Below are 27,183 nucleotides of genomic sequence, written 5' to 3'. Positions count from 1 at the left end.
TATTAGCATGCACGTGCATCTGTGTGCTCATGCATGCAACGTGTGTGTGTTTGTGCTTATGCATGTACAGTTTGTGTTTCACGTGTGTGTGTGTGTGTGTAAACACTCACAGCACTCATTAAAGAGTCGAGCACACTGACAGCAAATGCTGCCCCACATGCGAAGGGCTGTGTGAGGTACAGCTCAGTGTCGGGGTCATCATCATCATCCTGGTCCAGGTATTGTACGTTACCATCATTCACTATGAACACAAACATATACACACATGCACTCATTTACACACAATACAAACAGACATAAGACAAACACATGAAACATATTTGCTTGTACAAAATAGCATTACATTCTTGGTTCTTGGTTCAATTAGCTAACATTTTTAGTGACTAAAAAAGGTCAGTTCTTTGTAGGATTTACAGTAATGCTGAAAAATTTGTGTAACATACATACTAATTATCAGAATTATTATATAATTATCTGCCAATTGATACAACAGGCAGGCTATATGGCACCAGAACAGAAAGGTGGGAGAAAGAATGTGAGGAAGTTACACACAAATTCATTCAAATACAATACAAACATATTATAAAGCATATAAACAACTATAAAACATACACTCAAAACAACACCAATATTACCCACACAGTGCACACACGTCCATACACATACACACAAAAAAATTTGCTCAATAGAAACACATACAACACACCACCACTCAAATGATCACCAATATCACCCAAACACACAAAAAGTTATGTCTTACCAAGCTCAGTGATCATAGGGATTGAGGTTCCACAGCTCCTGTCCTGTATTAAACACACTGATTTCTGCAATCTGTCTGCTTTATCTAGTGACAAAACACACACACATAAACCCAAACTCAGTGTTAAAGCAACCTGACAGATTTACCTAGTGTTGGTTTGTGAGTTTTTGCAAGATATGTGTGTTTTGTCTTTGAGTAATCATGTACAAAGTGTATCAGTTTGTATTTGTATACAATAAATGTTTCAGTTTATGTGTTTGTGTACAATACAGCCATGTTTATAGTTTGCATGTGTATATGCACAATATATATGTTTATTTGTTTTTATGTTTCTGTACAATATATGAGTGTTTTTATGTTGTATGTGTATGTGCATTATATGCATATTTATATGTCAGTTTGTATGTGTGTTTGAACAATATATGCACATATATGTTAGTTTTTACATGGTTTTTTTTCTGGGGCAGAATGAGATCTTTAATATAAAAGAAATCTTTAATAATGTATGAGATCATACATCTTTAATAGGAACAAAAAACCAAGAATTTAGTGCATCAGGTAAATTAGCAACTTTCGAAAGGACATTTAACCAAACATTTGGTCTGTATGTATCATTTTTACCGTGTTTTTATTAGAGACACCAAATGTATTTTTAAATGTATTTATTAAAGCTGTATGCTGAACTCTGCCCCTAAAAAGAAGCAAAATCAGTGAAATCCCAATGATGCCATAACACTTATGTCTATGATGAGTGTATTTACATTTCTGACCACAATTGTATGTGTATGTTTACAATATATGCATTTTTGTCATTTTGTATGTTCATTTGCATGTGCATGAATACTTGTGTGAACTTTTGAGATGAGGGTCAGAGAACCATTGTCCTCAGAGCCATTGTCAGAGCTTATGTTGTGCAGTGAGCCCTGGGTTCCTCCTGATGTGGAACAACGCACGGCCTCATGTGGCACAAGTGTGTAGGCAGTTCCTGGCTCACTGTCATTGTTGGCCACTCCTAGCATCCTGTCTCCATTGTTTCCCTATCTCATGTCCTTGTTTAGTTTTCTCCGTTTCTGTTCCAGTCCTTGTTTTGGGTTTCACTGTTTTATTAGTTTCACATGTTCCTCGTTTTTACCTTGTGTATTTATACCCTGTGTTCCCACTTGTTATGTCGCTGGTCATTCCTTGTCTGAGCCCATGTTGTTTGTATGTAGCTGGCTGTTCTAGCTCAACTGTCTATTTTTTTATTGTGAGTTTTTGCTTTTTGTTTAATATGTTTCCCAGTACTCTTTGACCATGGACCATTCTAATGACCATGATTTTGCATTTCCCCTTAAAAAATGCTCTTCTCAGCATTTGTTTGCCTCATGTTTGCTCCACATTACACTCACAAAGACATTGATGCTATTGGCCAGCCTTCATGTTCTATAGGCTTAAATCCAACTGAGAATCTCTGGGATGTTTTGTATTAGTGCAACCAATGCAGTCTTTGACTTTTGGTTTGATTTTGAATCCTCTTCCCTTATTTTGTTCCCTTATTTTTTCAGCCCTATAGTATTGGCTATGTATTGCATGTTTTTATTCCTTTCTCTTTAGATTCTGTTTTGTACTTGTGTGTGTGTGTGTGTGTGTGTGTGTGTGTGTGTGCATTGTACCAAGCTCTGTGAGGATGTTGCTTCCCATGGTAACACTCTGTCTCATCAGGCCATGCACAGAGCTGTTCTCAAAAGAAGAGCGATCCATTCCTAGAGGCACAAAGCCTGCAGAGAGTATGTGCACGCACACACGCGCACACACACACACACACACACACACACACACACACATCAGACACCAGGCCATACTAAAGGGCGGGTGCTGTACATACATATTTGTATGTAGATATAGTGCATGAGTGAATGCATGTGTGTGTGTGTGTGTGTGTGTGTCTGTGCCTATCCCTCTTGGGGTGGGGGGTGGGGTAGGGGAGTGTGTGCATGTTTATGCTATTGGTCAGGTATTGCTACCATGGGAGTTGGCCTGCAGAAGGCCTATGGTGTCTTCAAACCGCATGGATTGGATGTTGAGTGAGCCCAGGATGCTCTCCTTATCCTGCATTGATGTATCATCACCGGTATTCTGATTGGCTGAGAGGATGACACACATGTCACACAGGTTGATGTTCACAGCCCTCAGATTCGCTCTGCTCAGAGGAGAGCCCTTCACAAACAAAAACACCACATAAACAATACAAACATTAGTCAAACACTGATGCAAGGTAAGTGTTTTCATAATGCTATTGCTGATCTTTGATATGACAGAATTCAGTAACTGAGTTAAATTATATGTCAGTTCAGTTACTAACATTTGAAATAGAATACAAGGAGGTACAGCTAAACTTTTTTTAAACTAAAGCAGTAGACTAATGTGGCACAGGAAATACTTTATTCACAGGTATATTAGCCTGCTCATAACTCCCTTATGTTAATACAGCTAAGGCACTTCAGAACCAAGCCAATGCGCTCAGCTGGAGCAGACTCACGGGTAATATGGAGACTTTGGGAAAGTTGCTGAGTGTGTCCCACTCCTTCTTTAGGTAGTCCAGTGAGCCCACAAAGATGATATGCTTCAGCTCATGATAGTGGAAGTTACTGGCCCTGAGAGGCATCACCAGGTTCCTCAGGCCCATCACAGCTGAATTCACATCACCAAAGATGCACACCACCACATGGCCACTCACTACCGTCATCGATGCTTCACTGCGGGTCTAAGTAGAAGGAGAGCAGCTCTGTTAGCCACAGATAAACTACCTCTGTTTGCTGCTGTGTTAGCTAGAAATAAAACAGCTCTGTTTACTGTGACAAAAGGAGCTTTCTTAAAGGAGCACCAATACAGGGGTATCAAGAATGTTCCTTAGGGTCCCCAAGCCAGTCCACATTTTCATTCTGTTCCAGCGCCAAACACACCAAGGCTGCAAATCTAATCATCTACGTCCTTTAGCTAGACTACATTTTAGACTACTGGACTGAATGGGGAACACTGAGAACTGAACCTCCCATTTAAACTATAGTAGAATCACCACCGGAATATCCTTCTCCGTTGAGTGTTACTCATCAGTATGACATTCTCTGTGTGTTAGATTACACCAGGACTGACCAGTATGACTTCAACTCTGTGTATTAGAATACAGCAGTACTCACCAGTACAGCCATATCAATGTCTCTGGAGGGGCACCAGTGGAACATTCCTGTAGAGTCAAACCTCTTCACATTGTCATCCATCGTGTCCACTGGTTGGCTGGAGACCAGCAGAGGTTCACGACACAAAGAAAGAAAAAAAAAACAGGCAAAACCATTGTGGTGGTGGTGGGGGGAGCACGACTTTATTAGCTCTAAAGGAAGAAGTGCAAAAGTTTTCCCAGTTGTAGGGATTTTGTTAAGGAAATATATTATTAGGCCACATGCAAATACAGTTGCTCCCTTCCTTTCTCTCATTTACATTTATCTGACACCTTTATCCAAAGCAACTTCCAATTATGACTGAGTACAACTTGAGCAATTGAGGGTTAAGGGCCTTGCTCAGGGGCCCAACAGTGGCATCTAGCAACCTTTCAATTACAAGTTAAGTACTCTAACCACTGTGCTACCACTGCCAGATATGGAGAGATGCTGTCCATATCAGCTTCAGTGTCCCTTTTGTTGTGTTATTTATTTCTACTATGCTGAGTGAAATCTTCAGAATTCATCTCCCTCTGTGAGGACACAAATGTTTCCCATTTGGATTCTCTAATAAAGCATTCATTTGTTCATTATTCTCAGTCCACCTCTAGTAATACATTCCATAATTCAGCAGCAGCTCTTTCATTGCTCAGTCCATAAACTTAGGTGTACTGCTTGCAGGGAGGCAAAGTGATCACCACAGCTGTGTGCCCACACACACACACACACACACACACGTACATGTACAATCACATGCACGGACGCATGGAAGTGCACATATACACACACAGTGTTACCTTGTGTTTTTTGAAAAGTTGATTGAATCCCTCATTCCTTCTTTCTGGCGTTTTTTCATAGATGACAAAGCAGACTCTGTCACTGTCACACCTGCAAAGACACAGGCATTGGTTTGACCTAAAGTGACCACACTAACCTGCTTATTTAACCTAAAGTCACCTCACTACCCTGCTTATTTGACATGCACAGCCAGAACAACTAGTGCCCAGTTTTCAGAAGCTAAAAAGTCTGATGACCAATAATATCCCTCACTAAAGTGTTACATAATCTTATATCTTATTTGGGTGGTGGTAGCTCAGTGGTTAAAGTCCTTGACTTATAGTTGGAAGGTTGCTGGTTCAAGCACCACCACTACCAAGATGCTACTCATGGGCCCCTGAGCAAGACCCTCACTCATAATTCTTAGTTGCTTTAGATAAAAAGTGTCAGCTAAATGCTGTAAATATAAATGTTATAGTCTCCAACTGTACAGAGACTCTAGAAATATCTAACAAACAATAGGTTAAAATGTTTATTGCTCTGCTCTATGGCACCAAAACAGCCACTGTTTACAAGGTAGGGAGAAAGAAGACAAAGGAAGTCTCACAAACACTAACACACAAACAAGAGGAAGAGGGGGATAAATGTGTATGTATATTCAAATTTGTAGTAAAGTACACAGTTTCCACAGAAACAGAACGTTTCAGACAGAGCTGTGCAAGCAAAGTGCACTTTTGCAAAGTGTTCCAGTCAAAAGACACCTCTTCTCATTTACTTTATATTTTGGAATTTTCTACATTGTAGATTGAGACATCAAAATTATGAAGGAACAAATATGAAATTCTGTAGGAAAAAAAAGTTTCCTAACCAGATCCTATCATCCCATAACCTCTAATTTTGGAACCCATAATATTAGTCAGGCTTTATCACTTATTGATACACTTTTTTACTTTTTACTACTCTACAACATAAAGGTAAACACAAAACACAATTTAATCAAAAGACAATTAAAACTTTAAATACACACTTATTTTAAATCTAAAGAAACAGAAAATGAATACATTTATAAAGTTTATTTTAGAATTCTATTGACTATTCTATTCTGATAATCCCCTAAAATGAAACCAAGATTAGTGTTGGTCAGTGACATTAATGTGTCATCATCTGAATTCCTATCTGACCCAGTTATAACAATCAGAAATGTCCCAAAGCCTATTGCAGCTACAGGATGCTAAAAAGTACATACATGTCAGAACAGCAGATGCAACAGCCACAACATCATGTACACTGTGCACAGGGGCAGTAGGTGAAGCAGGAGAAGATGAAGACTTACAGGAATGCAAAGCTAACAATTTATCACTAAGAGAGGTAGGGGAGAGGTGAAATGTACGTGGTGGCATCTCTACACTTCTACAGACACTGCAGGAGACACATGAACAACCATGCCCTCACTAAACGAAATCTAAGCACCCCATCTGGCACATCCAGCAAATGCTGGCCTTCTTAGCTGGAGTTAAGAATGGAGGAGTGCAATGGTAGAAGAGCAGGTTAACAGCACAGAAAAATAATCTAAAGAAGGGTCAAGTATTAGGCCCTGAGGCAGACATTCATAAGACTGAAGAGTTTCCTAGAGTGACAGATTGGTTTACTGTTACTACTTGAAAAGTGAGACATTAGTGTAAGTAAAATCATGTTTTATTCTTCAGCTTGGTGTAGAGCAACATGGTATAGAGCAATATGGAAGATGTGTTGGAACACAGAAATATAAGGACACGTGTTTAGTAGTCAAGAACAAATATCAGGAGTTCTCAGCTGACTTACTCTCTTAAGATGTCAGCCTACTCAGGGGTGCACAGGTTTTCAAGGTCTTAATGGACCATTCACATATAAAACAGAGGACATGTATGACAGCAGTGCCGCAGATTCATCTGCTGTTTGTTTGTGAAGTTCAAGAAGTATGATCAGCACCAATAATGAAATGTGATTGCCCTCTAGTGGTTGATTTAGGAGAAACCCTTTGGAGTAATAGTGAACTTCAAAGGGCTTTATTTAAGAAATGCAGGAACACAGGTGACTCAGATGTGATAACATTGGATTCCCTTTTACTGTGCATTTGGGAGTTACATTGAAAAAAAAAAAGGATTTACACCTCAGGTAATCTCTTCCATAGTGAGGGGAGATTTTAAATCACATCTCATGCAGAGCATTTACTACAAATTATGGTGACATATATGCTCGTTATATCATGCAATGCTTTTGAAAACTTACGTCGCTTGCATCCACACTTCTTGATCAGTTTGGGGTCTGTGATGTCATCATGGCAAGCCTTACAGTACACTGAGGCCCTATGGAGAGGAAAATAATGTCAGTGATTTCCTGAAACATATCACGGAAATTAATTTTCCAATCATCTGTTTAAGGTAACCACTGCTTTGTGCTTTTCACACAAAGCAGTGCAGTGTTCCATGAACACTCCCTCACTCTAGCACACATTCATTTATACACATTTACCCAGACATTTAGTATTCTATAGTGTGGGTTTTAATATGTGTCATTTTGAAGTGCATTGTGTGTATTAAAACAGTGTTTAAGTGATGGATAATAATTTGTAGAGAGCCTTCTGTAATTCTGAATATTTGATGAGATTTTTTTAGGAGGTATGATTCAGGAGCAGACTTATTCTGTATCTCTGCATCTCTCTCAGCCTCTCTCTCAATTCAATTCTCTATTGGCAAGAATTTTCCAATTTTTACATTAGTGCCAAAGCAAATTACCATGGACAAAAAGGTAAAATAAATAGAAATAGAACAAATGTACATTATTTACAAAATAATAATTACTCATCAAAAACACTGACCTATTTAAAAAACACACTTGTCCCTTAAATAAGATGCCATGAATTTTACTGCTTGCATAATAATCCCACTGTTCTCTCTAGGACAGGGCAGTTTATGCAATCTGCAATCTAGAAATTGAGGGGAGATAGTGCAAATGTTCATATAAAATGGGTTTCTAATTTCAATTTGGAACACTAGGTATGATGTGTAGCAATTCCAGGTGCACAGCTTGTCTACTCTGGGCATTCAGTTGGTTTGGGTTAGATTGGTTGCCAATGTATAATCTTGATTGAGAAATCAAAATGACTAGAGCATCCATCTAAAGTAGGCATTTAATGGTACTGTCATTTATAGGTATGCCAAGTGTTCCTAAATTTATAATTTATTTAGCCAGTTTATTAATGTCTATGTTAAACAGTGCAGGACCTGTCTTACCCTTCTGAGTCAAGCTGTTTATAAATCCACATTTTGCCAACAACACAAACAAACAAAAAATCTATAATTTATTATTGATTCAAATAATTATTTTTCCAGTTTTTTCCAGTAATTGTCGAATTTTTCAGTGACATGTCTGAATGAAAAAGTCAAATCATATATGACAGATTTTTTGAACTATTTCTATCAATTCAAGGATCATTGGAGATTCTTTCTTCAACCAATTCCTAGTGATTGGCTTTGTACTACCTGCTAATAATATTTGTAACACATATCTGTCCTGCTTTGTCAATCCAGATGGCAGGTTTCCCTTATACAGTACAATGACGTTGAAACAAGGCTCTAAGCTAGTTATTGATCTCATTTGATCTCCATTTCCACATCTACCCAAAAGGAAGTAATAATAGGACACTTCCTAAAAAATTTGAAAATGTATGGCACACATCTTACCACACTGTCTCCCTGCATTCTTTTAATATTGGTAATGATTTTTTTAAATCAATTTATTTTTAAAGTATTTTTCCCAGGTAAGTTCCCTCCACAATCTTGAAATTGATGTGGTAGAGTGTCCTACATATATTTGACCTGTTTTCTTCTGATAATTTTATTTTAGGTTCTTTCTCTCATCTTGATTTATAATGTAGAGAGACTTCTTTCCAGTTGTAGATGAGTAAAGTCTGGAAATGACTTCTCTATTAATGTTACCTTTGTATGAACCACACCTTTGTATGAATATCCTATTCAGGCACAGCCTTTTCTCTCCAAATGTTTTAATATCATATCAAAATATTGTCTCAATTGAAGGTATCTAAAGAAGTCTTATTTCCCCAAATTATATGTTTCTGTGAGATGTTGAAAGGTGTTTAAGCAGATATTTGAAAAAATTATGTAGTATGAGGTAATACCCATAATTCTCCACTGTTTAAATCTACCATTCATAACAATTGCTGTAAACTCTGGGTTATATCCCAAATGTTTAGAGGAAATGCAATCCAGTTAGTGAATTTATCTGAATATTCCTTTTGTAGAAAATGTGGTCTTGATGTTTATGTCATGGGGCACCTCTCACGCAGCCTGAGACACACACACACACACACACACACACATTCACACTGCACCTGCCCCACTGCCAATCACCTGATTATTGAACACAAGCATTGTTTATCTTCTCCTCTATTTAAAGCACACAGGTACTCTCCTCCAGTGTTGCACATTGCAAATATTACGCACCGAGTTGTAATCTACTCTTCAGTGTGTCTATGTTTCAAGTCATTACTGCCAGCAAGTTTGCTTTCCTTTTATATTTTTAACCAGCCAACCACTGTGCTCTGTTTTTATCCTTGCTAATGGAGAATAAAGTATCTTCATTCCTTCAATCTTCATTCCTCCAAGCCATCATCACACATAACCACAAACCAGATTTTTGCTTAGAGTATCTTTTTACCATTGGAAAATGTATAATTCTTTATGAAGCCAATTATCATGAAGTACGTCTTTATCTGACAAAAGGATGTAATTTTTAACATAGAGGACTCAAGGGTGATGCATTTTTAAAAAAAATTGTTTTTTCAGTTATCTTCCATAAATGTGTAGATTTTATCAAGTTTTTTAAACATCAACTAAATAAAACAATCAAAGAAAAAAATGAACCCAAATGGATATCTAATCAAAGGGTAATAACACTTGCCAGCTGTGTAAATCTACAGCTTGGGGCTAGAGCAAATCAGCCCATCTTAGTCAATTCATATTTTTCTTATGGGCTTTAGGTGGTAATATTGTTCTTACGTTTACATAAGTCTAAAATAAACTTCAAGGCATTTCTCAACAGCAACCAAGACACTGTGGATGGCAAAAATAGGATATATTATTCTGATTTTTTAATTAGTTGAAAACAGCAAGTGGTTAGCCCCACTAATACCACCAGTCTCTGAATATGAGCCTTTCACTCTATACTCTGGAGTGTATATTTGAAACCAGCAAAAAAGCTTTAGGACTCTCAGTTTAGGCTGTGTTTTTTTTGTTTGTTTTTTTAAACATTTTACTTAAAATACCATCTGTACCATTGACTATTTTGGTCTCTCTCTTTTTCTCCATTCTCTCTCTCTCTCTCTCTCTCTCTCTCTCTCTCTCTCTCTCTCTCTCTTTTGTTTCTGTCTGTCTGTGTACCTCTTCACTTCTTTGGCATCACCAGCGATGAAGATACCCAGTGTCTTCTCTTGCAACTTCACATGTCTTCCTGGATTAATCATCATACTGCAACGCACACAGGACACACAAATACTATTTTAGAGAAACCAACCATCACTGCAAGATTTGGATTACTTTTTGCGTTGCATGCATGTAAATTTGACATATGAGTATTTTAGTACTTTGCATTTTCAACATCCCCAGGATCATCTTAGAGGATCAGTGTAGTTGGTAGGGAGATCATTTAGATACCCTTAATTTCAGACTTCATTTCACAGTAAAAAATTCAAGGGAATTTAGCAGGTGACACACAGCAGATGATATTCACATCATGGCATGATCAACCTCAAAGGAAACATGTACTATAAATCAGATAACTACACTAAAATCAATAAATACACACACACACATACACAAACACACATTAAAAAAGAGCAAGTTCACTCACTTTATGTTTCTCTCATGAGACTTGAACTCAATGGCTATCAGCAAGAGATTTAGTTTCACAAAGCACAGCCTGCAAGGAAACCACAGTGAGCATTTCTAAAGGGAATGTGATGTCTAGATGTTTTGTATAACAGAATTGAATAGAATACTTACTCACAAACCTCAGGGAATGATAAACCCACAAAGGAACTAGACAAATAATCTGTGTACATTTCTTGGGATACTCCTTCCAAATAATACTTCTGCCATATCTCCTCTTCAATCTGATAAAGAGCAAAGCTTACATTCATTTAGTACATTATGTAATATTGAGTTTTTGACAATAGCATCCTAATTGATTTATGTTTTCCTAAATCTGAGTCCACCCACATCACCCCTCCCCCCCACTGTCTGGAGCATTCTTCAAGTGTATTAAAGGTAGTAAACAATTCACACTATGAACATTTAAGCCTCTTCAGTGGTAGATCTATATGATCCATTACACCAACACAAATACAGCATCTTTAAAAACTGAACATTACTGAACATTTACATGTCTGCACTAAACTGCTTTGATTTGTTTGTAAAGGAGGACTCAGCAGCACAGGCTTTTTACAATCATACCTTAGATGAGACAGCTTAGAAAAAAAATCTTTGAAAGCAACTGATCCAAAGCTAGCTATGTGATGAAGCTATGAATGGAGCCTGTATATCCATCACATACAGTCACTGGTTCTGACCTAGACTATGTCAATGGCCACACACCCAATTCAGCACACAGCACACCCTCTGAGCATAAAAACACTCCCAATGGGCAACATTTTGCCAGACCTCAGGAGGAGATACCTGAATGGAGGACCTCATGGAGAAGAGGTTGGCCAGCATGGTAGAGAGGCCCTGGGCCAGGCAGCTCTGGGCAATGAAGCCCAGCTTCAGCTCAGCCAGACAGATCGCATCATCACCCTCCCTCCAGTTCCAGCTGGGGATGTTTAGCAGGTGAGCCTGGGACCAGAGATGCACTTAGCACCAGCTACACACATATGCACATATCATGTGGACAAACGTGTATGACCATGTCTACACACAGATTCAGCTTCCTACCCATGCGTGCGTGTGTGCGCGCGCACACACACACACACACACACAAGCTGCTTGACCTGAAAACTTTCATATTATTATTGCCCCCTTCCCTAGAAGTAATACTTGTACATGCAGATACACTGGGTTTAATTACTACTTATCTATCTAAACATTGGTTGAAAAAAATATGACAAAAAACATAAAATATATTAATTATGGTTGTGTTTTGTAGAGCTGAAAGTTAAACATTCATTGTGAACACTTAAACCTATTTTCACTCTCCACTTCTTTAGGTATCTTACAGTATCACACATAATGAGTGTTGTTGGTCTACAAACTGTTTCCATTAACAGTTTTTCAGCCATCCTCTGTCCCATTCATCACTGGTCAGTTTCTGACCACAAGTCACTGATGGGTTGAGAATGGCCTACCACCTAAAAATACCCAGCAAACTGCAGTCCAGAACATGCAGTCCAGAGCATTTCTGAAGGCTAGAAGGTGACTAAAACAAACATGTCATAATTCCCCTCCATTAGTGTTGTGCTTCCCTTGGTTACCTGATACATGTTATTTTTTTCCATTCTGTTCTGGGTTTGGTTCATAGTTTCGTTTTCTCCGCTCCTTATTGGTTACACCTGAGTCTCTTTAGTCCACGTTGTTTGTATATTTTACATTAACATTTCTGGCGTTTAGCTGATGTTTTTATCCAAAGTGACTTACAATTATGACTGTATTCAACTCAAGCAATTGAGGGTTAAGGGCCTTGCTCAGGAACCCTACAGTAGCAATTACAAGTAGAGTACCACTGAGTTACCACTGCCCTACTTATTTAAGCGTATTTAAGCTCTGTGTTTCTTTTGCCTTGTTGCTGGTCCTTGTACTAACCTTATGTTCTACATTAGGCATCTGTGTGTTTTGTGGTTATCCTGTTTTGTTTGATTTGTTCCGTTATCCTGTTTAGTTTTTACTCTGATTTCTCTGTGTTTGGCCGTTTGTTTCCTACATTCACTATGTATTCTTGATTCTTGTTCAGACTCTGCTGGATAGTCAACCCTGGACCATTCTTTTGACCTTGATTATGGATTTGCCCTTGATAAATGTCACTCTTCTCAGAGAGTGCTTCCTGCCTCTTACCTTGCAGTGTTACACTGTTTTGTAGACAAAAATCAAGCCTGATATTTCACAAAGTGGAAACAAATGTATGGTGAAAAACCTTTCTTCAATATGTCAGTGTTTAGTGCTGTCTGAAAACATGTTTTAGGTTACAACTGTCTTGGAACAGTCCAGTACTCACTATCTTCTGTGTGAGCACCCTTGTAATGCAACATGCTCACCTTATTGTGATACTGTAGCATCTGGGTGATGATACGTATGTTTGAATTGTAGTTCTTGATGGAGATCACTCTAGAGCAATACACATGGAAAGTCAGTAGTAAAAGTCACACAAGAGATTGGCCAGCATCTCTTTGTTGGAGATTTTATTCTGCTATGAGACACCCAAATACCAACTCAAATCTAGATTATTTAAAACAGCTAGGTATCTCTTACCTCATGATATTGGATGCATCCTCTGCATCAGGGTCTGAAGAGTATTTATTAGCTATAATCAAACAGGCATCTGCTAGTTCAATCTACAACAGTATGCAACAAAGAGACATGAAGTAGCTTTAAACATTTGATCCCAGCTGTGCTACATGCTCACTATGGCCAAATACCCAAAACTGTGGGTCTTCTTACTGAGCTGAATGAGTTGCTATTTTCTTTAACCTGTCACGTTTCCAAATGAATGTCAAAATCAAACTGCTTAGTGGTCTGCCCTAAACACACAAATGCCTTGAGCAAATCTTCAGTAAGTGATGAGCTACCTGAACATTCATTGGCTTTATAAACATGGGAGAAGACACAAACTGGCTGTATTGCAGATGGACAGAGACTTAATAACAGACTAGAAACAGAGACAGTGAACTTGAAGAAAAATATATTTGATAAGTTTCTCTTTTATAAGCATCAGGTTATATGATTTTGCTTGGAGAAATTTAAAATATGCAATTAAACAAAGTTTTGTGTAGAATCCAATTTCTAACAACTGAACAACAGTAAAACCTATACTGTAAGAAGCAGACCGTACCTTGACTCGAGCAAGATCAAAAGGATTTTGGATGGAACCCTGGAAGAACACCACCTGAGTGAAGTGGCGTTTGAATAAGGCTTCCAGTTCAAGATTGGGCTCAGTACTGTAACACACAACAGAGTACTGAAAATAGGGACACAAATTAATACAGATGTGTCTGATTACAGTAATGCAGTCAAGGTCTAATCACAGTGCTCACAGCAATGACAAAGACTAGTTATTCTCCTCTTCTAGCCTCTATAGTAACACATTACAAGAACAACTATGCTGCCAGGTAATTGTTTCAGAATTTAAACTGAGTGTGCTTTGGTTTATGTTGCAAAGGCATAGCATTTACAACTCATACAATTTACAGTTTATAAAAAATATAACACCTCTTGTGCTGTCATAGTATGTGTTATCACCATCATACTAAGATTTTTTAAATATTTTTATTTTTCTATTTCTATTTTTCTATTTAATTTTTCTTTTACACATCTGCACAGTACTTACTGATGAAGAAAAACAATTTCTACATTGACATCATCCCTGTCCTCATGGAGAAAGTCTTTCAGGAAGTTGGAAACACTTTCCAGAGTAATGTTACCACACACCACAATATGCCTGGGAGACAAAATTCATGTTGTCATGTGGCAAACTATTGTAAACAGCACGAACCCGTTTACAAAAAATAGATAGCACCATGGGTCATATAAAGTTCAATTACTCCAGTGACTCACCTGGAGTACCTTAGAATAAAAGTATATGGCAATAAAAAAATTAAAATAATAATAAAAATAACACCCACTTCTATTGTGATCATAAAAAAAAATCCAAACCTTTAAACAAAAATAAAAGCATTTACAGCTGTAGGTGTAAAACACTCATAAAAGAATGGAAAACCATCTGCCTTTATACACAGACTGCTATTACACTTAAAACATTAAATCTGCCTACATGACTGACTGTTTGTTATAAATTGTATTTGCATTTTATTCTGTGCTGAATGTTTGGCCCTGTATCCTTGTTCATCCTTATCAATGGTGCCACTAATTGTATACCTTAATGGAAAGCATAATACATAATTTCATCAATAGATGACTACAAAAGCAAATAAAAATAATTTTAAAGCAGACATACTTTATAGTGCTAAGAGCCACAGATAAACACAGAAGCTCAAGTTTCATGTCAAATGCAACTTTTCAAACATTGGTGGCTTACACAATACACAATAAGCAATGAAATGACTTGTGTAATTTCACCAAGACCCTCAGACACAGAGTGATGCTACTGCAAAAATCTAAATCAGAATCTCAGCATTCAGAGGGAAGAGGCTGTCTTCTTCCTCTGAAATCAGTTCCCTATCCAGCGTCTCACAGTCAACTAGAAAACGTTTGTCCAGTTAGCATGACTTACTTTTTGCCTGGGGTTAAGTCATAACTCCCTCCATATTTCTGCCGATTAAGGATGAGAGCAGCTATTTCTGGCACATAGTGAGCAAACATGGCCTACATGCACAAGACACAGAGACACAGAGGCATGCAGGTGGGGTTTTGTAGCAGTCAGGACAGAACAGTCACACACCATACTTACTTTCTCCAATTTAATGATCTATAGGAACCACCATATTTCTTTCAGTTTCCTATGAATTATTTCAGTGATGTAGAAGGCAAACATGGCCTGAGAAAAGGACAGGAGACCAAGGAAAAAACTAAAAACAGATAAGAGAAGCTTGAGAAGAATTCAGCCACAGAGGATATTTATAAAATAGGAGAAAAGAATTATAAAATAGTTTAAATGTTTTTTTAACTGCAAAATTAGGGTAGAATAGGTAACATGTTTGCATTAATCTTGTGGGTTTTGAGTTGAATGGAATATTTTGGAAAAAAAAAAAAAAAAAGCATGCATATGTGTTCATCAAATCCCCCAGTTTTAGGGGAGGTGGAAGAGCCTCAGATGATTAAGTAATGCAGAGTAATGCCATAATGCACAGGAGCAGTACACCTCAACAGCCATGTTTAATCCAACAAGCAAAGGGCTGAGTGGATAGCACTGCCTGATTTGACATAGTTGCACAAAAATGATACCCATTCAAAAACAACCAACAAAAACTCAGCTATCCATTCCAAACGAAGGCCCAATCCAATTTCACACCTTTCCCCTACCACTTAACCTTACCCCTCCTTTTTGCACATTCACATCTAGTGGTAGGATGTACCTCTTGTTGCAATAGAGGAGTAGTGTGAAGTGTTAGGCCTACATGGAAAATACAATACAATTGTAAAAAAAAAATCAGAAAATATTAAAATACAATACTTAGTTTATTCTCTGTTAATAAAGATAAATTATAACCTTTATCTTAGGTTAATGTTGTTTCAGTGTTTTATGGTTGTTGTCTTCATAAGTGTAGTGAAGATAGATTAAAAATTACTCCTATGATGGTCAAAAGGGGGGCTCTCTTTCACCCCCGGGCCACAGACCAGACCTAAGACATGCTGGTGCCTTGAGGATTAGCAACAAAGCCGTAAATTGTAAGGGTTGGCACCAGGCTGAGGCCCCTTCCGGCCACCAGAGGGAGGCCTCGAGTCAACCACACCACTAATCAGGCTTAACACCCAACAGATGGGCTAGACCTTATATAAGCCCAGTGAACCAGTCATTCAGTGCTGCGTCTTTGCCAAAGGTCTGAGCCAAGCTCATAGCTGGTAACTTAAGGTATTGAGGTCTGTGAGCTCTTGTGCTACACCTTACTTCTGTGATGTGAGGGTGTCTGTGTTTTTACACATTCCCTCCTCTCTCCAGTTTTTCCTCTCAAGTCTGTCTCTCCCTGGAGGCTTCCTTCAGCCATTCAAGTTAATCCCCGTTTTCTGGTTTTGTTTGGGAAGTTTTAGTTTGAGTTTTCCCCAGTGCGTCGGGGTTGCCATTTCTTCCCCTGGCGTCCTTTGTTCTCCCTTTTTTCCACGCTCGGCATGGTGTGTAGTTTTTCCTTTTGTTTTACCTGACCCAAGCTCTAACTGTTCAGCACACGGGCCCACCATTGTTAGAGTGTGGTTGCTCACCCAGTAGGCTGTTGGTATCATCACCCATCTGACATGGGTTTGAGACCACCTTACGTAAATGGCCCAGCTATCAAAATGTCCTGGCTACTAACCCTCAACCCCCTTCTCTCTAAGGGTCATAAACTGATGGTAAGGTGAAAAGCTGAAAACAGCCTGGGTATAGTAAGGAAGACTATAAATTCCAATATGGTAGTACTCAAATTTCTCGTCCCACAAAGTAACAACTTAATTTAATCTACTATGATGTCAAATAATCAACCAATAATGTATGGTGGTTTTAATATAATTACAGAATTGTGATGTGTGCTCCTGTTATTTTACAAGTTATTCTGTTCATTACTTGTCCTTCATTCATTTGTATTATTCACTCATATTACCACATCTGTATGTTGCTTAACCTCATGAATATTGTAAACAAATTGTTGCTTACTCCTGGTTGTGTTTACCAGAAATCCTATATGAACCACTTAGAAAATATATTAAAGTTAGTAGTTTGTAATGTCTAGAAACCAAAGGATTTTGGTTTCTTCCAAAAGATATCTACCGAATCCTACCCCATCAGTTGGGTTGATAAGTTGGGAAAAGTTGAGAGGTGAGGAGTGGAGTCTGTTGAGTTGAACAGTCCAGTTGGGTCAGAGGTACGAACTGTGACTGAAACAAAGAAGGGAGGGCCCCCCACTAAGCTTCGGCAGACAAAGGTGTTTTCCCCATTTCTCAAACAAGTCAATAACCTCTCGATAAGCAGCTAGAAATACTGGGTTGTCATATTTTAATTGGCTGTCTGTTTCTTTTGTTATTAACTTGTTAATTTATTTTCATTAGTGTGTATTCAACTGAATTGACCCATCGTGGCTCTTAAACACAACCATCTGGTCGAGACTGGCATTCCAATACACTGCAGGTAAAGAAACACTATAATTTCGGAAAGCCTAAGTAACTCTCACTAGAGCCAGATTACAGGTACAATTCCTCAGTTTAAGAACCCAGGTCTTCTCATCGCCATTATATCCCAAGAACACAGGACTGTTTCAGAGTCACTGGGTAATTTCAAAGAAAGGATGATGCTCTCACCACCATTCAGGCAGTTCGATGAAGACTGATCTTAACATCTGGCATGCTGGCCTGACACCCGAAGTCAAATGGATGCTTCCTTGCACTCTCCACACTGTCTGGATGATCCAATGGAACATACTCAGGCATCTCCAGACAGGGTCCAATGCCCGTGAGTCGCAAGAGCTGACATTTCCCTCATATGTTATGGTATCATTATTAGCTTTAGTGATTGTTAATCAAATTAGATGAGTTAAGTCTTTTCCCTCACCTGTGACACAGCCTCATAACACTTATCTGGTTCCTACACCTGCACCCTCTACATCCATCAACATAAAACGTCTTAGGACTAATATAAGTACCTGCTTATTGATTTTCAGCCATCTACATGCAACCCTTTGCCAGAAATCCCACAATGAATACACCATTTTTTGGGGGTAAATTTCCACAATTCCGCAGACTAGCAGGGTTACAGAGCACTGCAAGTAGCCCTGGTAATAAAGCAATGTTCTTTTTTATTTAGTGACTGAATGATTTGTGAAACTGGAGTTGTGAACAACTACAATGAATTGCAAAAGGTAACAGCTGGCAAAAACCTATTAAGTCTGTTTACATAAGTCATCACTACAACTAATGATGACATATTGGGTTCTTGAAGGGTTGTTCCATTTCATAGGGGAAGATTGTACTATCCCTTGTAATATAACTCATATCCAAGGAGTAAGATGATGCTCGAAAACAAGGGGTAGCGATAAAAATAAGAAATGTCACTGGACCAAAACTCAGTTATAAGCATTGTTATTATAGTTCTCAATTTAACAAATAAATATTTTAAAGCTAAAATTAATCTGTTGGGATTTCTCTAGCTAGAGTGCAGACTGACAAATAGGACCATGTTATCATACATTAATCCTTTGTAAAGCTTGGTGAAGTTTAGGAAAGTAAAACTAGGGTGGGACATGTAGATGTGTAGTTGATTCTGAAATAAAAAGGCAAATCTATACACTGATGGTTCTGATTAACATACACAAAATCAAAATTTAAAAAACTGCAATATTCTGTTGGTACAAAAATATTATTTTGGAGGAGCTGTTACTGAGCACCATAACACACAATATATAAAACACGGGAAGCAGCTCTCAGAGGTATTCACTGGCCAGCGTGAGTCTTGATTGATGCTGGAATCACATGACGTAGAATCTGCATCTAGCTCCAGCATTCAAGCATACAATGGCTAAGGATGTGATTACAGTGACCATAGGACTTAAAAGCAAGAAGGACAAAAAAAATTGTTTTACCAAACCACCGAGGATGAAAAACACCATGAAAATGCGTCCAAGGTCCGTTTGAGCATAGAGATCGCCATATCCCACTGTGGACATTGTAACCATGATCAGATACACACATTCCCAGTAGCTAAGTGACTGGGAATTTTCAAAGTTTTCCCAAGGATCCCCTGAGTTTTCCACCTGGAACATAAAATAAACACTTTGATTATAAATATTGGTTTTACAGGCACTGTTTTGTCCTGGTTTAACTCATCTGACTGATTGGCACCAATTTGCACAGGGAAGACACTGCTTCTTGGTTCCTTGTTTTTTATCATTTACATCCTGCCCCTTGATGATATCATTCCAATTCTATACTCATTGATGGCGACAGTCATGCTAGTCCCCCTACCTTGTCTGTCATTTGAACTGCAAATCACCAGATAAGTCTGCATATCTTCATAATATTGTCTGCCTTTGATTGATGCTCTCTCTTAAAGACTCCAAGATCCAAGTTCATGCATTCATTACCTCTAGGTTAGATTACTGTAATTCACTTTTCTGTGTTTTGCCCTCTAAATCTCTCTGCCCTTTCAGTGTATGCAAAATGCTGGAGCTAGTCCTGGTCCCCACTAAGAAATCTGTGCATAGCACTCCCATCAGCTACACTGCTTACCCAAGAGGAGATGCATCCAATATAAAATTCTCCTACTAACTTTTAAAGGACTTCATGTCCTTCATGGCACCCTCATATACTGTAGAATTACTCCAATGATACATTCCATCTCACACATTAAGGTCCTCTCATACAGGTGTCCTTACTGTCTGCAGGTTTAGGGTGTCCATCATGGGAAACTGAAACTGAAACTCCCTTCCTACACCTGTTTGCTCATGCTCTTCTTTTTCTACTCTTCTCTCAATAAGTCTTCTCTCAATAAGTCCACTCACCATCTACCACCACTCCTGATTGGTTTTTGTCTGGCTTATTTTGTATTTTAGTATTATTTTGCTTTTGTGCTTACTTTCTTTTTTTGTAAAACAACCTTGGGTTTTTGTGAAAGGCACTACATAAATCAAATCTATTATTATTATTAACACTTATTTTAATTTTACCTACATTGATATGTTTGTTTTATAGTTTTATATTCAATTACATACCATCACATGTGCATGCACTGTATATTTGAGTTTCTTCTTGGGACAGTGGGGAAATTTTGAATAACTGGCAAAAGCTGCACTATTTTCTCTTGACTAACATGTTGGGGTTGTGAACTTACCAAGTGTATAAAGCCTGCACCAGTTAGCCATGTGCTTAAGAAGACTGAGCACAAGTTCACCAACTTTATGGAATCGCTGCAGAAAACAAATTTCAGGTAGATAAGTGAATATTCCCTAAAAATTCATCTGTTACATCACACAGAGAGAAGGTCTCCAAAGAGATTTTATATATATATATATATATATATATATATATATATATATTTGTTTGCATATATATTTAATATATATTTGTTTGCACAGCTGATGAAAGACCTCATTCTGTTATATACACACACACACACACACACACACACACACACATACATATATATATATATATATATATATATAGACCAATTGACCAATAAACTTACATCATGCTCTGTAACCACTTGCTTGAAATAAATGTCATTTTAACTAATATAAATAAATACTAATGTGTTGCTCAGATACTATGAGAAAGAGGCACTTAATTCCAGACGTGTTTATATAGTATGTGCAAAACCAAGCAAAATATGCACTTACCTGGTTTGTAAAATATTTAAAAACTGTAAAATTTCAGAAATTTGTATCAATCTTAAAGCTCTTAAAAAACGCAATCCTGCATGGAAAGGGAAAAAAAAACAAACAAACAAGAAAAAGAAACAGGAAGAACAAACTCAGCCGTCATGTAGCAAAGCACTATTAGCTCCCACACTGGATAAGGAAGTTTCTAGAAGATATATCTCACAAATTCAGTGCACTATGAGGGGCCGCTTAAGGTGAAAGCAGTTGAACACTTGCACACTACTTGCACATACCTATGAAACATTTTCACATAAATAATCTACTACTTACATTTGCATATGATAACTTACACTTGCATATACACACACATGCACGTTCATTCATTCACTGGTGCGTAAACATAGTTTAACTAGGATTGTGTGCATGTGTGTAGCAGCGTGTGTGTAAAGCAATTTTCAGTGCGCCCGGAAGTCATTTCATGAGACTGGTCTGTCTTTCAGTTAAACTGCTAACTAGACCCCTTGAGAAGGAATTCTGAAGCACTCAATACAATGAAGGCTGACTAATATAAAACACATGCATATGCATGCAAACACACACACAACCAGATCAGCTGGCGGGTGAGAATGGGAGGGAGTCTGGAGTTGGCTTATGATTTTAATGTTTGTTTCTTTCCAACGGTCTGAGGTGAATGTAAATCTCACTGTTAGTTTGTCACTATTACAAAGGAGGGCCATCAGAAATGATTAACCAAATCCAAGAAGATTAATAGAAACCTCCAGCCAGCTTTACACATGCGCACACACACACACACACTCACACACACACCTATCAGTGCAGTAATGGTATGTTAAGGAATAATACGGATAAGAAAATTCTGAGAGCTACATCATGCAGATACAAAGACACTTGAGGTGACTGGCATGCACAAGGGAACTAAAGGAACATTTCCAGTGAGTCTCTCTGTAATTCCCATTAAGATACATCTGCAGTAGTGCAAATCCTCCCACTGTAGAGTTAGTCCGTTTACAGTGATAGTGACTTAATAAATGTATGAGCAATTGACAGAGACAAGAACAGATTTCTCTCTGTCTCTCTCACACGCACACACACACATGCAATGAGCTGAGCAAAGGAGATGGTTTCTCCAAGTTCAACATATACTGATAAACCAGCTTGTTAAAGGAATGATGACTGAATGAATGATGTATCAATAACAAATAACTGCATATATGTTTCACAATAGAACTTTTATCCTCCATGCTTAACCAAACCTCAATATAGCTATATCAAAATAAAATCTAAAAAAATAAACAAAAAAATTACAGCATTTGTATTTCTACAAATGCATAAGTCTACTTGCTAAGTCATCCAAAGACGGAGATCAACAATCTTTATTTTTTGTTCCATAACTGGACTGTCCACTAGGTGGTGATTCAGGCTAGTTTTTCCTGGATGCCGAGCTCCTCTGAATAGCACTTCTATTATTCACATATATCCAACCACTAAGAGCAAGAATGCTCAGCCAGAAACAGTTATGTATGACAACCAGTTTTGCCTTTTGTAATGAATGAGAGTTTATGGGGCTAACATCTGACCCTGGGCCAGTGTTAAGATGCTCTGAGCGAAATCTACAAAACCACCTTCAGTCTCTTCAAGATGTTATGTATTTCCTTAGACTGGAGAAGATAAGATTCACTTTAAAGGGTAACAATGATGCATTGTATGCCAAGTGGAATTCCTTTTTTTTTTTTTACTTCATTACAGATGATGCCAGCTACTTCTTTTTTTTAAATGATGTTGGTGCCTATTTGGGGGGGGCTACGTGTATAAATGTGAGCTATGTTTTGGGCTATGGAAAGGGTTCTAAGGTAAAAAAAAATTGAGGTCTGTAAATCAGGGCTTTTAGATTTGAGTTTTTGACAATATTCATTGTTATTGTATGCCCTCCTTGTTATTGTTTTGTCTAAATCTCTCCTCAATAAAAAAAAGATGTTCTGAGCTCATGAATTCTCAAGATCAACACTTACCCAGCCAACTCCTGTTCAGGTACATAGACAGAAATACTGGTGGCACAGTGAAGAAGTCCACAATTGAATTCAAATCCAACCAGAACTTTAGTTTGTCATTAGCGGCAATGAACTGAACAGAGAAATGGAGAACAATATATATAAATAAACATTATTACTTTGTATCTAAGAGATGTGAAGTCATATGAATCTCATAGGATCTTTTACTGAGATTTTGCATATTTTTAATGTGAAGGTTCCTTACGCGCAGGCCAAAGTACACCAGGAAGAAGATGTTGAACACCATGTCGACCTGCAAGGTGAAGTCAGTGCGGAAGTCCGGGCAGGATTCTATAGGACTGTTCAAAGAGGAATTCACATAACTGAAGATATTCAAATTTTAGTAGAATCACTAGTCAACAATATCATGTAGCTATCTGAGGCAGAATACATGGTATTTTTAATGGGAGATTAGACTGTGGAAACTGGAAAAGAGAAAGTATTCATTATTTGAAAAATTGGAAATTCCTGAAAAAGCCATTCACTGATAAGGTTGCTAATTAGTGATTAAATTAGGTTTTTCTGTAATATTGTCAGTGATGTAAAAGTGACGGTGGGTGATGAGGGCTGTGCCAACAGTAGGTCAAGTGTTTAAAGTTAAGGGTTAAGAGCATGCTAGAAGTGCAGAGTCACAGTTCTCCATGCTCCCTGGTAGACACTGAAACAAAAGGGCAAACAAATAAAACCTTCATACTGACGAAGACAGTAATTTCTGACAACATCCCAAAACACCATAAAAAAAAACAAAAAACATGGAGTTAAAAAAAAGAAAACTGTCATTTGTAGGTCGGAGTTGTCAGATAATATGAAGTAAAGTACACTAAGCAAAATGAATAATAAAAAAACCTGAAAAATTAAGTATTAATGAACAGCAATAATTTGTTAAGGTTCACAGTGGTCCATTTTCACATTTCCTTTCTACAGGTGCCATGATGACAGGATGCTACTTCCTATTTACACAGCCAGTCATTTGACCAGCAATAAGCCAGTTGAATCCTATGCACATAACATAGTATACCTTTAGGCAGATTATTTTAAATTCACAGACAGTAACATCCATCATATCACCTGTTTTGCCAAGAGAAACAGAATACCTATGTTATGATTACCAAGAAACTCTAGAACATATTAGAAATGCAGCAAACATAAAAGCAGTTAAGTGACTGAATTTCATTACAGTCAAAGAATAACTTGTGTCTGAAGCAGATCTGGCACAGTGTTTGGTTCCGTGCTGATGACTGATAGGTTTCCTGTGAATAGAGCGCACACGCTGCCTTACTGCACACACTGCTGATGCAAACAGAAACATTGTAAATGAGCTCCAGCCATATAAGACACTCATCATAAATAATGAACACAGGCTAAAATGTATGACCAAAGTAATTTCAGACACCAACTCCTCCTTGCCAGCACTTTAGACTATAAAAAATACATTGTCTGCACTTGAGTGACAGTTGACGTGTATTGAGATCAGGCTCTGTGGACCTTTCTGTTCTAAACAAAGCCAGGTGTACTCCTCTGGGCAGCAGAGACACGCTAAGGCCAGTCATTCCAGAGAGGAAGATGCAAAAGACATGAAACACCCAGCTATACAGCCTGGCTGCCTGCTCTATCACCATCCAGTTCAATCAGGGTGGTTTAATTATCTTATTTTCTGACTCAATTAATTTTCTAATTTTAATGAAGAGAAAGTAAAGGCAGGTAGCTTCATCATTCTTCTGAAATTATTACTGGGTTCATAGCACAAGTCCCAACAGTTTTTACATTTATATTTTTATATTTTATAAAAATATTTATTTATTTTATCATTAAAACTGTTGTTGATTGCTGCAGTTAGAAAAACTCATGTTAAATACCATGCAGCATAAACCAAAGTCAGCACCTGTCTCCCAGATACGAGCGTGCAGGCCCAACATGCGATATTGGTTTGTTTTGTGTCAGTGAAAACATGGCAGAAAGCAGTGACAGCGCTCAGAGATTTTTCAGATTTTTAAGAGGACTATGTCTGAAGTGCTGCCCTGAGAGTTCGTAATGGAGGAAAATATCATGGTTTGCCTGCTTAACTTGCTAAAAGCTTGTCAATAATGTAATGGAAGCTTTCAGTGTTACCTACTCTAGAAGAGTTAATTCCAAGTAACAAACAGATCGCTGTGTAGACCAATATATATCCTAATTCTGTATGGATTCCAATGTAACTATGATGTGACAGCATTATTTATATTTGACTGAAGTTCAATAAGTAGTTGAACTCTAACAAAGTCTTGAGTCAATTATTTACACTTTGCTGTCATGGGGAACTGGACATTGGGAAACACTTCTATTTAATTTGCCCTTCTTTAGCATTATCATTATATTTTGAAACGACCTAAAAATTAGTCTATAAAATATCAAGACCATTTCAAAACAACATGCACAAGCAGACTCTCTTAGTTCCTTTGCACTTGATTTGCAATGGCGCATCCTTAATGTTTGCAATAACGCATTATTAATGTCCACAATCAGAAATTCATGTCTTCCTTACAAGATTGGACTAGGTATCTGCACTTCATTTTACAGTGTTATTGTAGCTTGAGAAAGTACTGTCTATAAAAGCAGACTGTTTTCAACAGACAGAATAGATGTAGGCTACCATATTTAGTTCTTTTGATGTGGGTATTTAGCTACAATAACAGTAGTAATAATAATAATAATAATAATAATAATAATAATAATAATAATAATGACTTTGACACATCTCTCTGTCGTCATGTTTCTGCAAATTCTCTTCGCCTATAACAGGTTTTGTAATTGTAGTCACCCAACCAACATATTTTGTTCATCCTGTGTGTTTCCTGTCCTTTGCTTCTCATCCTCTGTTCATCAGATGTGGAGTCAGCATCATAACCTTATCTGCCCCATCTCTCTTTGCTCTGAGCAGGACCCAGAGAGCAGGCCTGGGTGAACTCTGGTGTCCAAAACTTATATGTGTTTAACACTAATATGTCCACATGATGTATATATTGTGTTTATCGTCACATTATGTTGGACATGCTAAATGTTCAGCCTTCCTTACAGATTGAAACAAGTGGAGTTAACTTTGGGTGACATAATCAAAATCCAGAGGTGCATGAAAGTGTGAACCCTTAATAAGTTTCAGGATTTCTGCATACGTTTGACCTAAAACATCATGAAATTGTAAGACAAGTACTAAAAATAGACAAAAAGAACCAAATAAAACAAATTAATAGACAGTGTCATTTATTTACTAAGGAAGATTATCTTGGAGGGGTACTGCAGCATGCATTGTGCTCCAAAACATCCACTTATTAAGGGTTTGAAATTAGCTGCTGTAAGATAAGTCAGTGCAGGGAGAGTGCTGTCATGTGCAGAGCAAGTTAACTTAAGAAAACTGTGCTCCTACTGATCCCAGAACAGGTCATTAAAACAGGAATAGGGAGATGCTAAATGTCTTTTGTGGTATGTTTATGTAACATCCAGTAACACACACACACACACACACACACACACACACACACACACACACACACACACACACACACTGCATTTTAATGTTTTTTTTTTAATGTTGATCACTTTTAAAAGCTCTTGGGATATATGCACATCAGCATAGAGGTTAGGACAGTTCTACAGGACTGCTGAGAGTGAGAAGAAGAAGAAGAAGAAGAAGAAGAAGAAGAAGAAGAAGAAAATAAAAATCTGTTCAAAAGGGCACTTGCAAGCACTATACCACATCTCCACCCATCTCCCCACCCCTCCCTCCACCCACATCATGCTAACAGAAGTACTCACTCTGAGGAGTCGATTAAGTAAATGACCAGTCCTCCGATGCTGAGGATGAACACTAGCACCACCTACAGGAGAACAATCAGAGAGCAGGATAAATGCTTTACATGGCTAACAGCATACATTCCAGAAACATTTAAGCTGTCAGTGATATGGCTGGGTTACCCCTGTTACCCCTGCACAGGACATTTCAGTGTGATTCCTAATTCCAACAGCACCAGGCTCATCTCATAATCAAATTTAAAAATGCTTAAATTTGTTGAAACGTGTTATGTTAGGAATATTATCAGGCCTGAAATACACTGCTTCAGTTGCTATAGGTATTACTTGGTAAAAACTGATTATCAGCAAAACCTCTCAGCCAAAAATGATCCATTTCAG

At 37.8% G+C, this 27,183-nt stretch overlaps 1 protein-coding gene across 1 annotated transcript in view; it reads right to left on the bottom strand.

Moving 5' to 3' along the window:
- LOC113576349 (calcium-activated potassium channel subunit alpha-1-like) overlaps positions 1-27,183 on the bottom strand; it is a 55,697-nt gene that overhangs the window by 7,905 nt on the left and 20,609 nt on the right. The window contains exons 3-25 of the mRNA XM_081698007.1: positions 26,809-26,870; positions 23,225-23,318; positions 22,981-23,092; positions 20,969-21,044; positions 20,461-20,536; positions 19,214-19,384; positions 15,223-15,314; positions 14,320-14,430; positions 13,825-13,930; positions 13,245-13,327; positions 13,031-13,100; positions 11,463-11,618; positions 10,791-10,900; positions 10,639-10,707; positions 10,170-10,256; positions 6,943-7,076; positions 4,752-4,842; positions 3,937-4,033; positions 3,279-3,503; positions 2,764-2,956; positions 2,413-2,517; positions 761-844; positions 111-241 (exon numbers count right to left, since the gene is read on the bottom strand). Of these exons, the coding sequence (XP_081554133.1) occupies positions 111-241; positions 761-844; positions 2,413-2,517; positions 2,764-2,956; positions 3,279-3,503; positions 3,937-4,033; positions 4,752-4,842; positions 6,943-7,076; positions 10,170-10,256; positions 10,639-10,707; positions 10,791-10,900; positions 11,463-11,618; positions 13,031-13,100; positions 13,245-13,327; positions 13,825-13,930; positions 14,320-14,430; positions 15,223-15,314; positions 19,214-19,384; positions 20,461-20,536; positions 20,969-21,044; positions 22,981-23,092; positions 23,225-23,318; positions 26,809-26,870 (2,535 nt within the window). The remainder of the gene's footprint in view (positions 1-110; positions 242-760; positions 845-2,412; positions 2,518-2,763; positions 2,957-3,278; positions 3,504-3,936; positions 4,034-4,751; positions 4,843-6,942; positions 7,077-10,169; positions 10,257-10,638; positions 10,708-10,790; positions 10,901-11,462; positions 11,619-13,030; positions 13,101-13,244; positions 13,328-13,824; positions 13,931-14,319; positions 14,431-15,222; positions 15,315-19,213; positions 19,385-20,460; positions 20,537-20,968; positions 21,045-22,980; positions 23,093-23,224; positions 23,319-26,808; positions 26,871-27,183) is intronic.

Source organism: Electrophorus electricus, chromosome 15 (genome assembly GCF_041902795.1).
Source record: "Electrophorus electricus isolate QZ-2024a chromosome 15, ASM4190279v1, whole genome shotgun sequence".
Lineage (NCBI taxonomy): Eukaryota > Metazoa > Chordata > Actinopteri > Gymnotiformes > Gymnotidae > Electrophorus > Electrophorus electricus.
The sequence above is the reverse complement of the archived record's forward strand: the minus strand, read 5'-3'. Positions and strand labels throughout refer to the sequence as shown.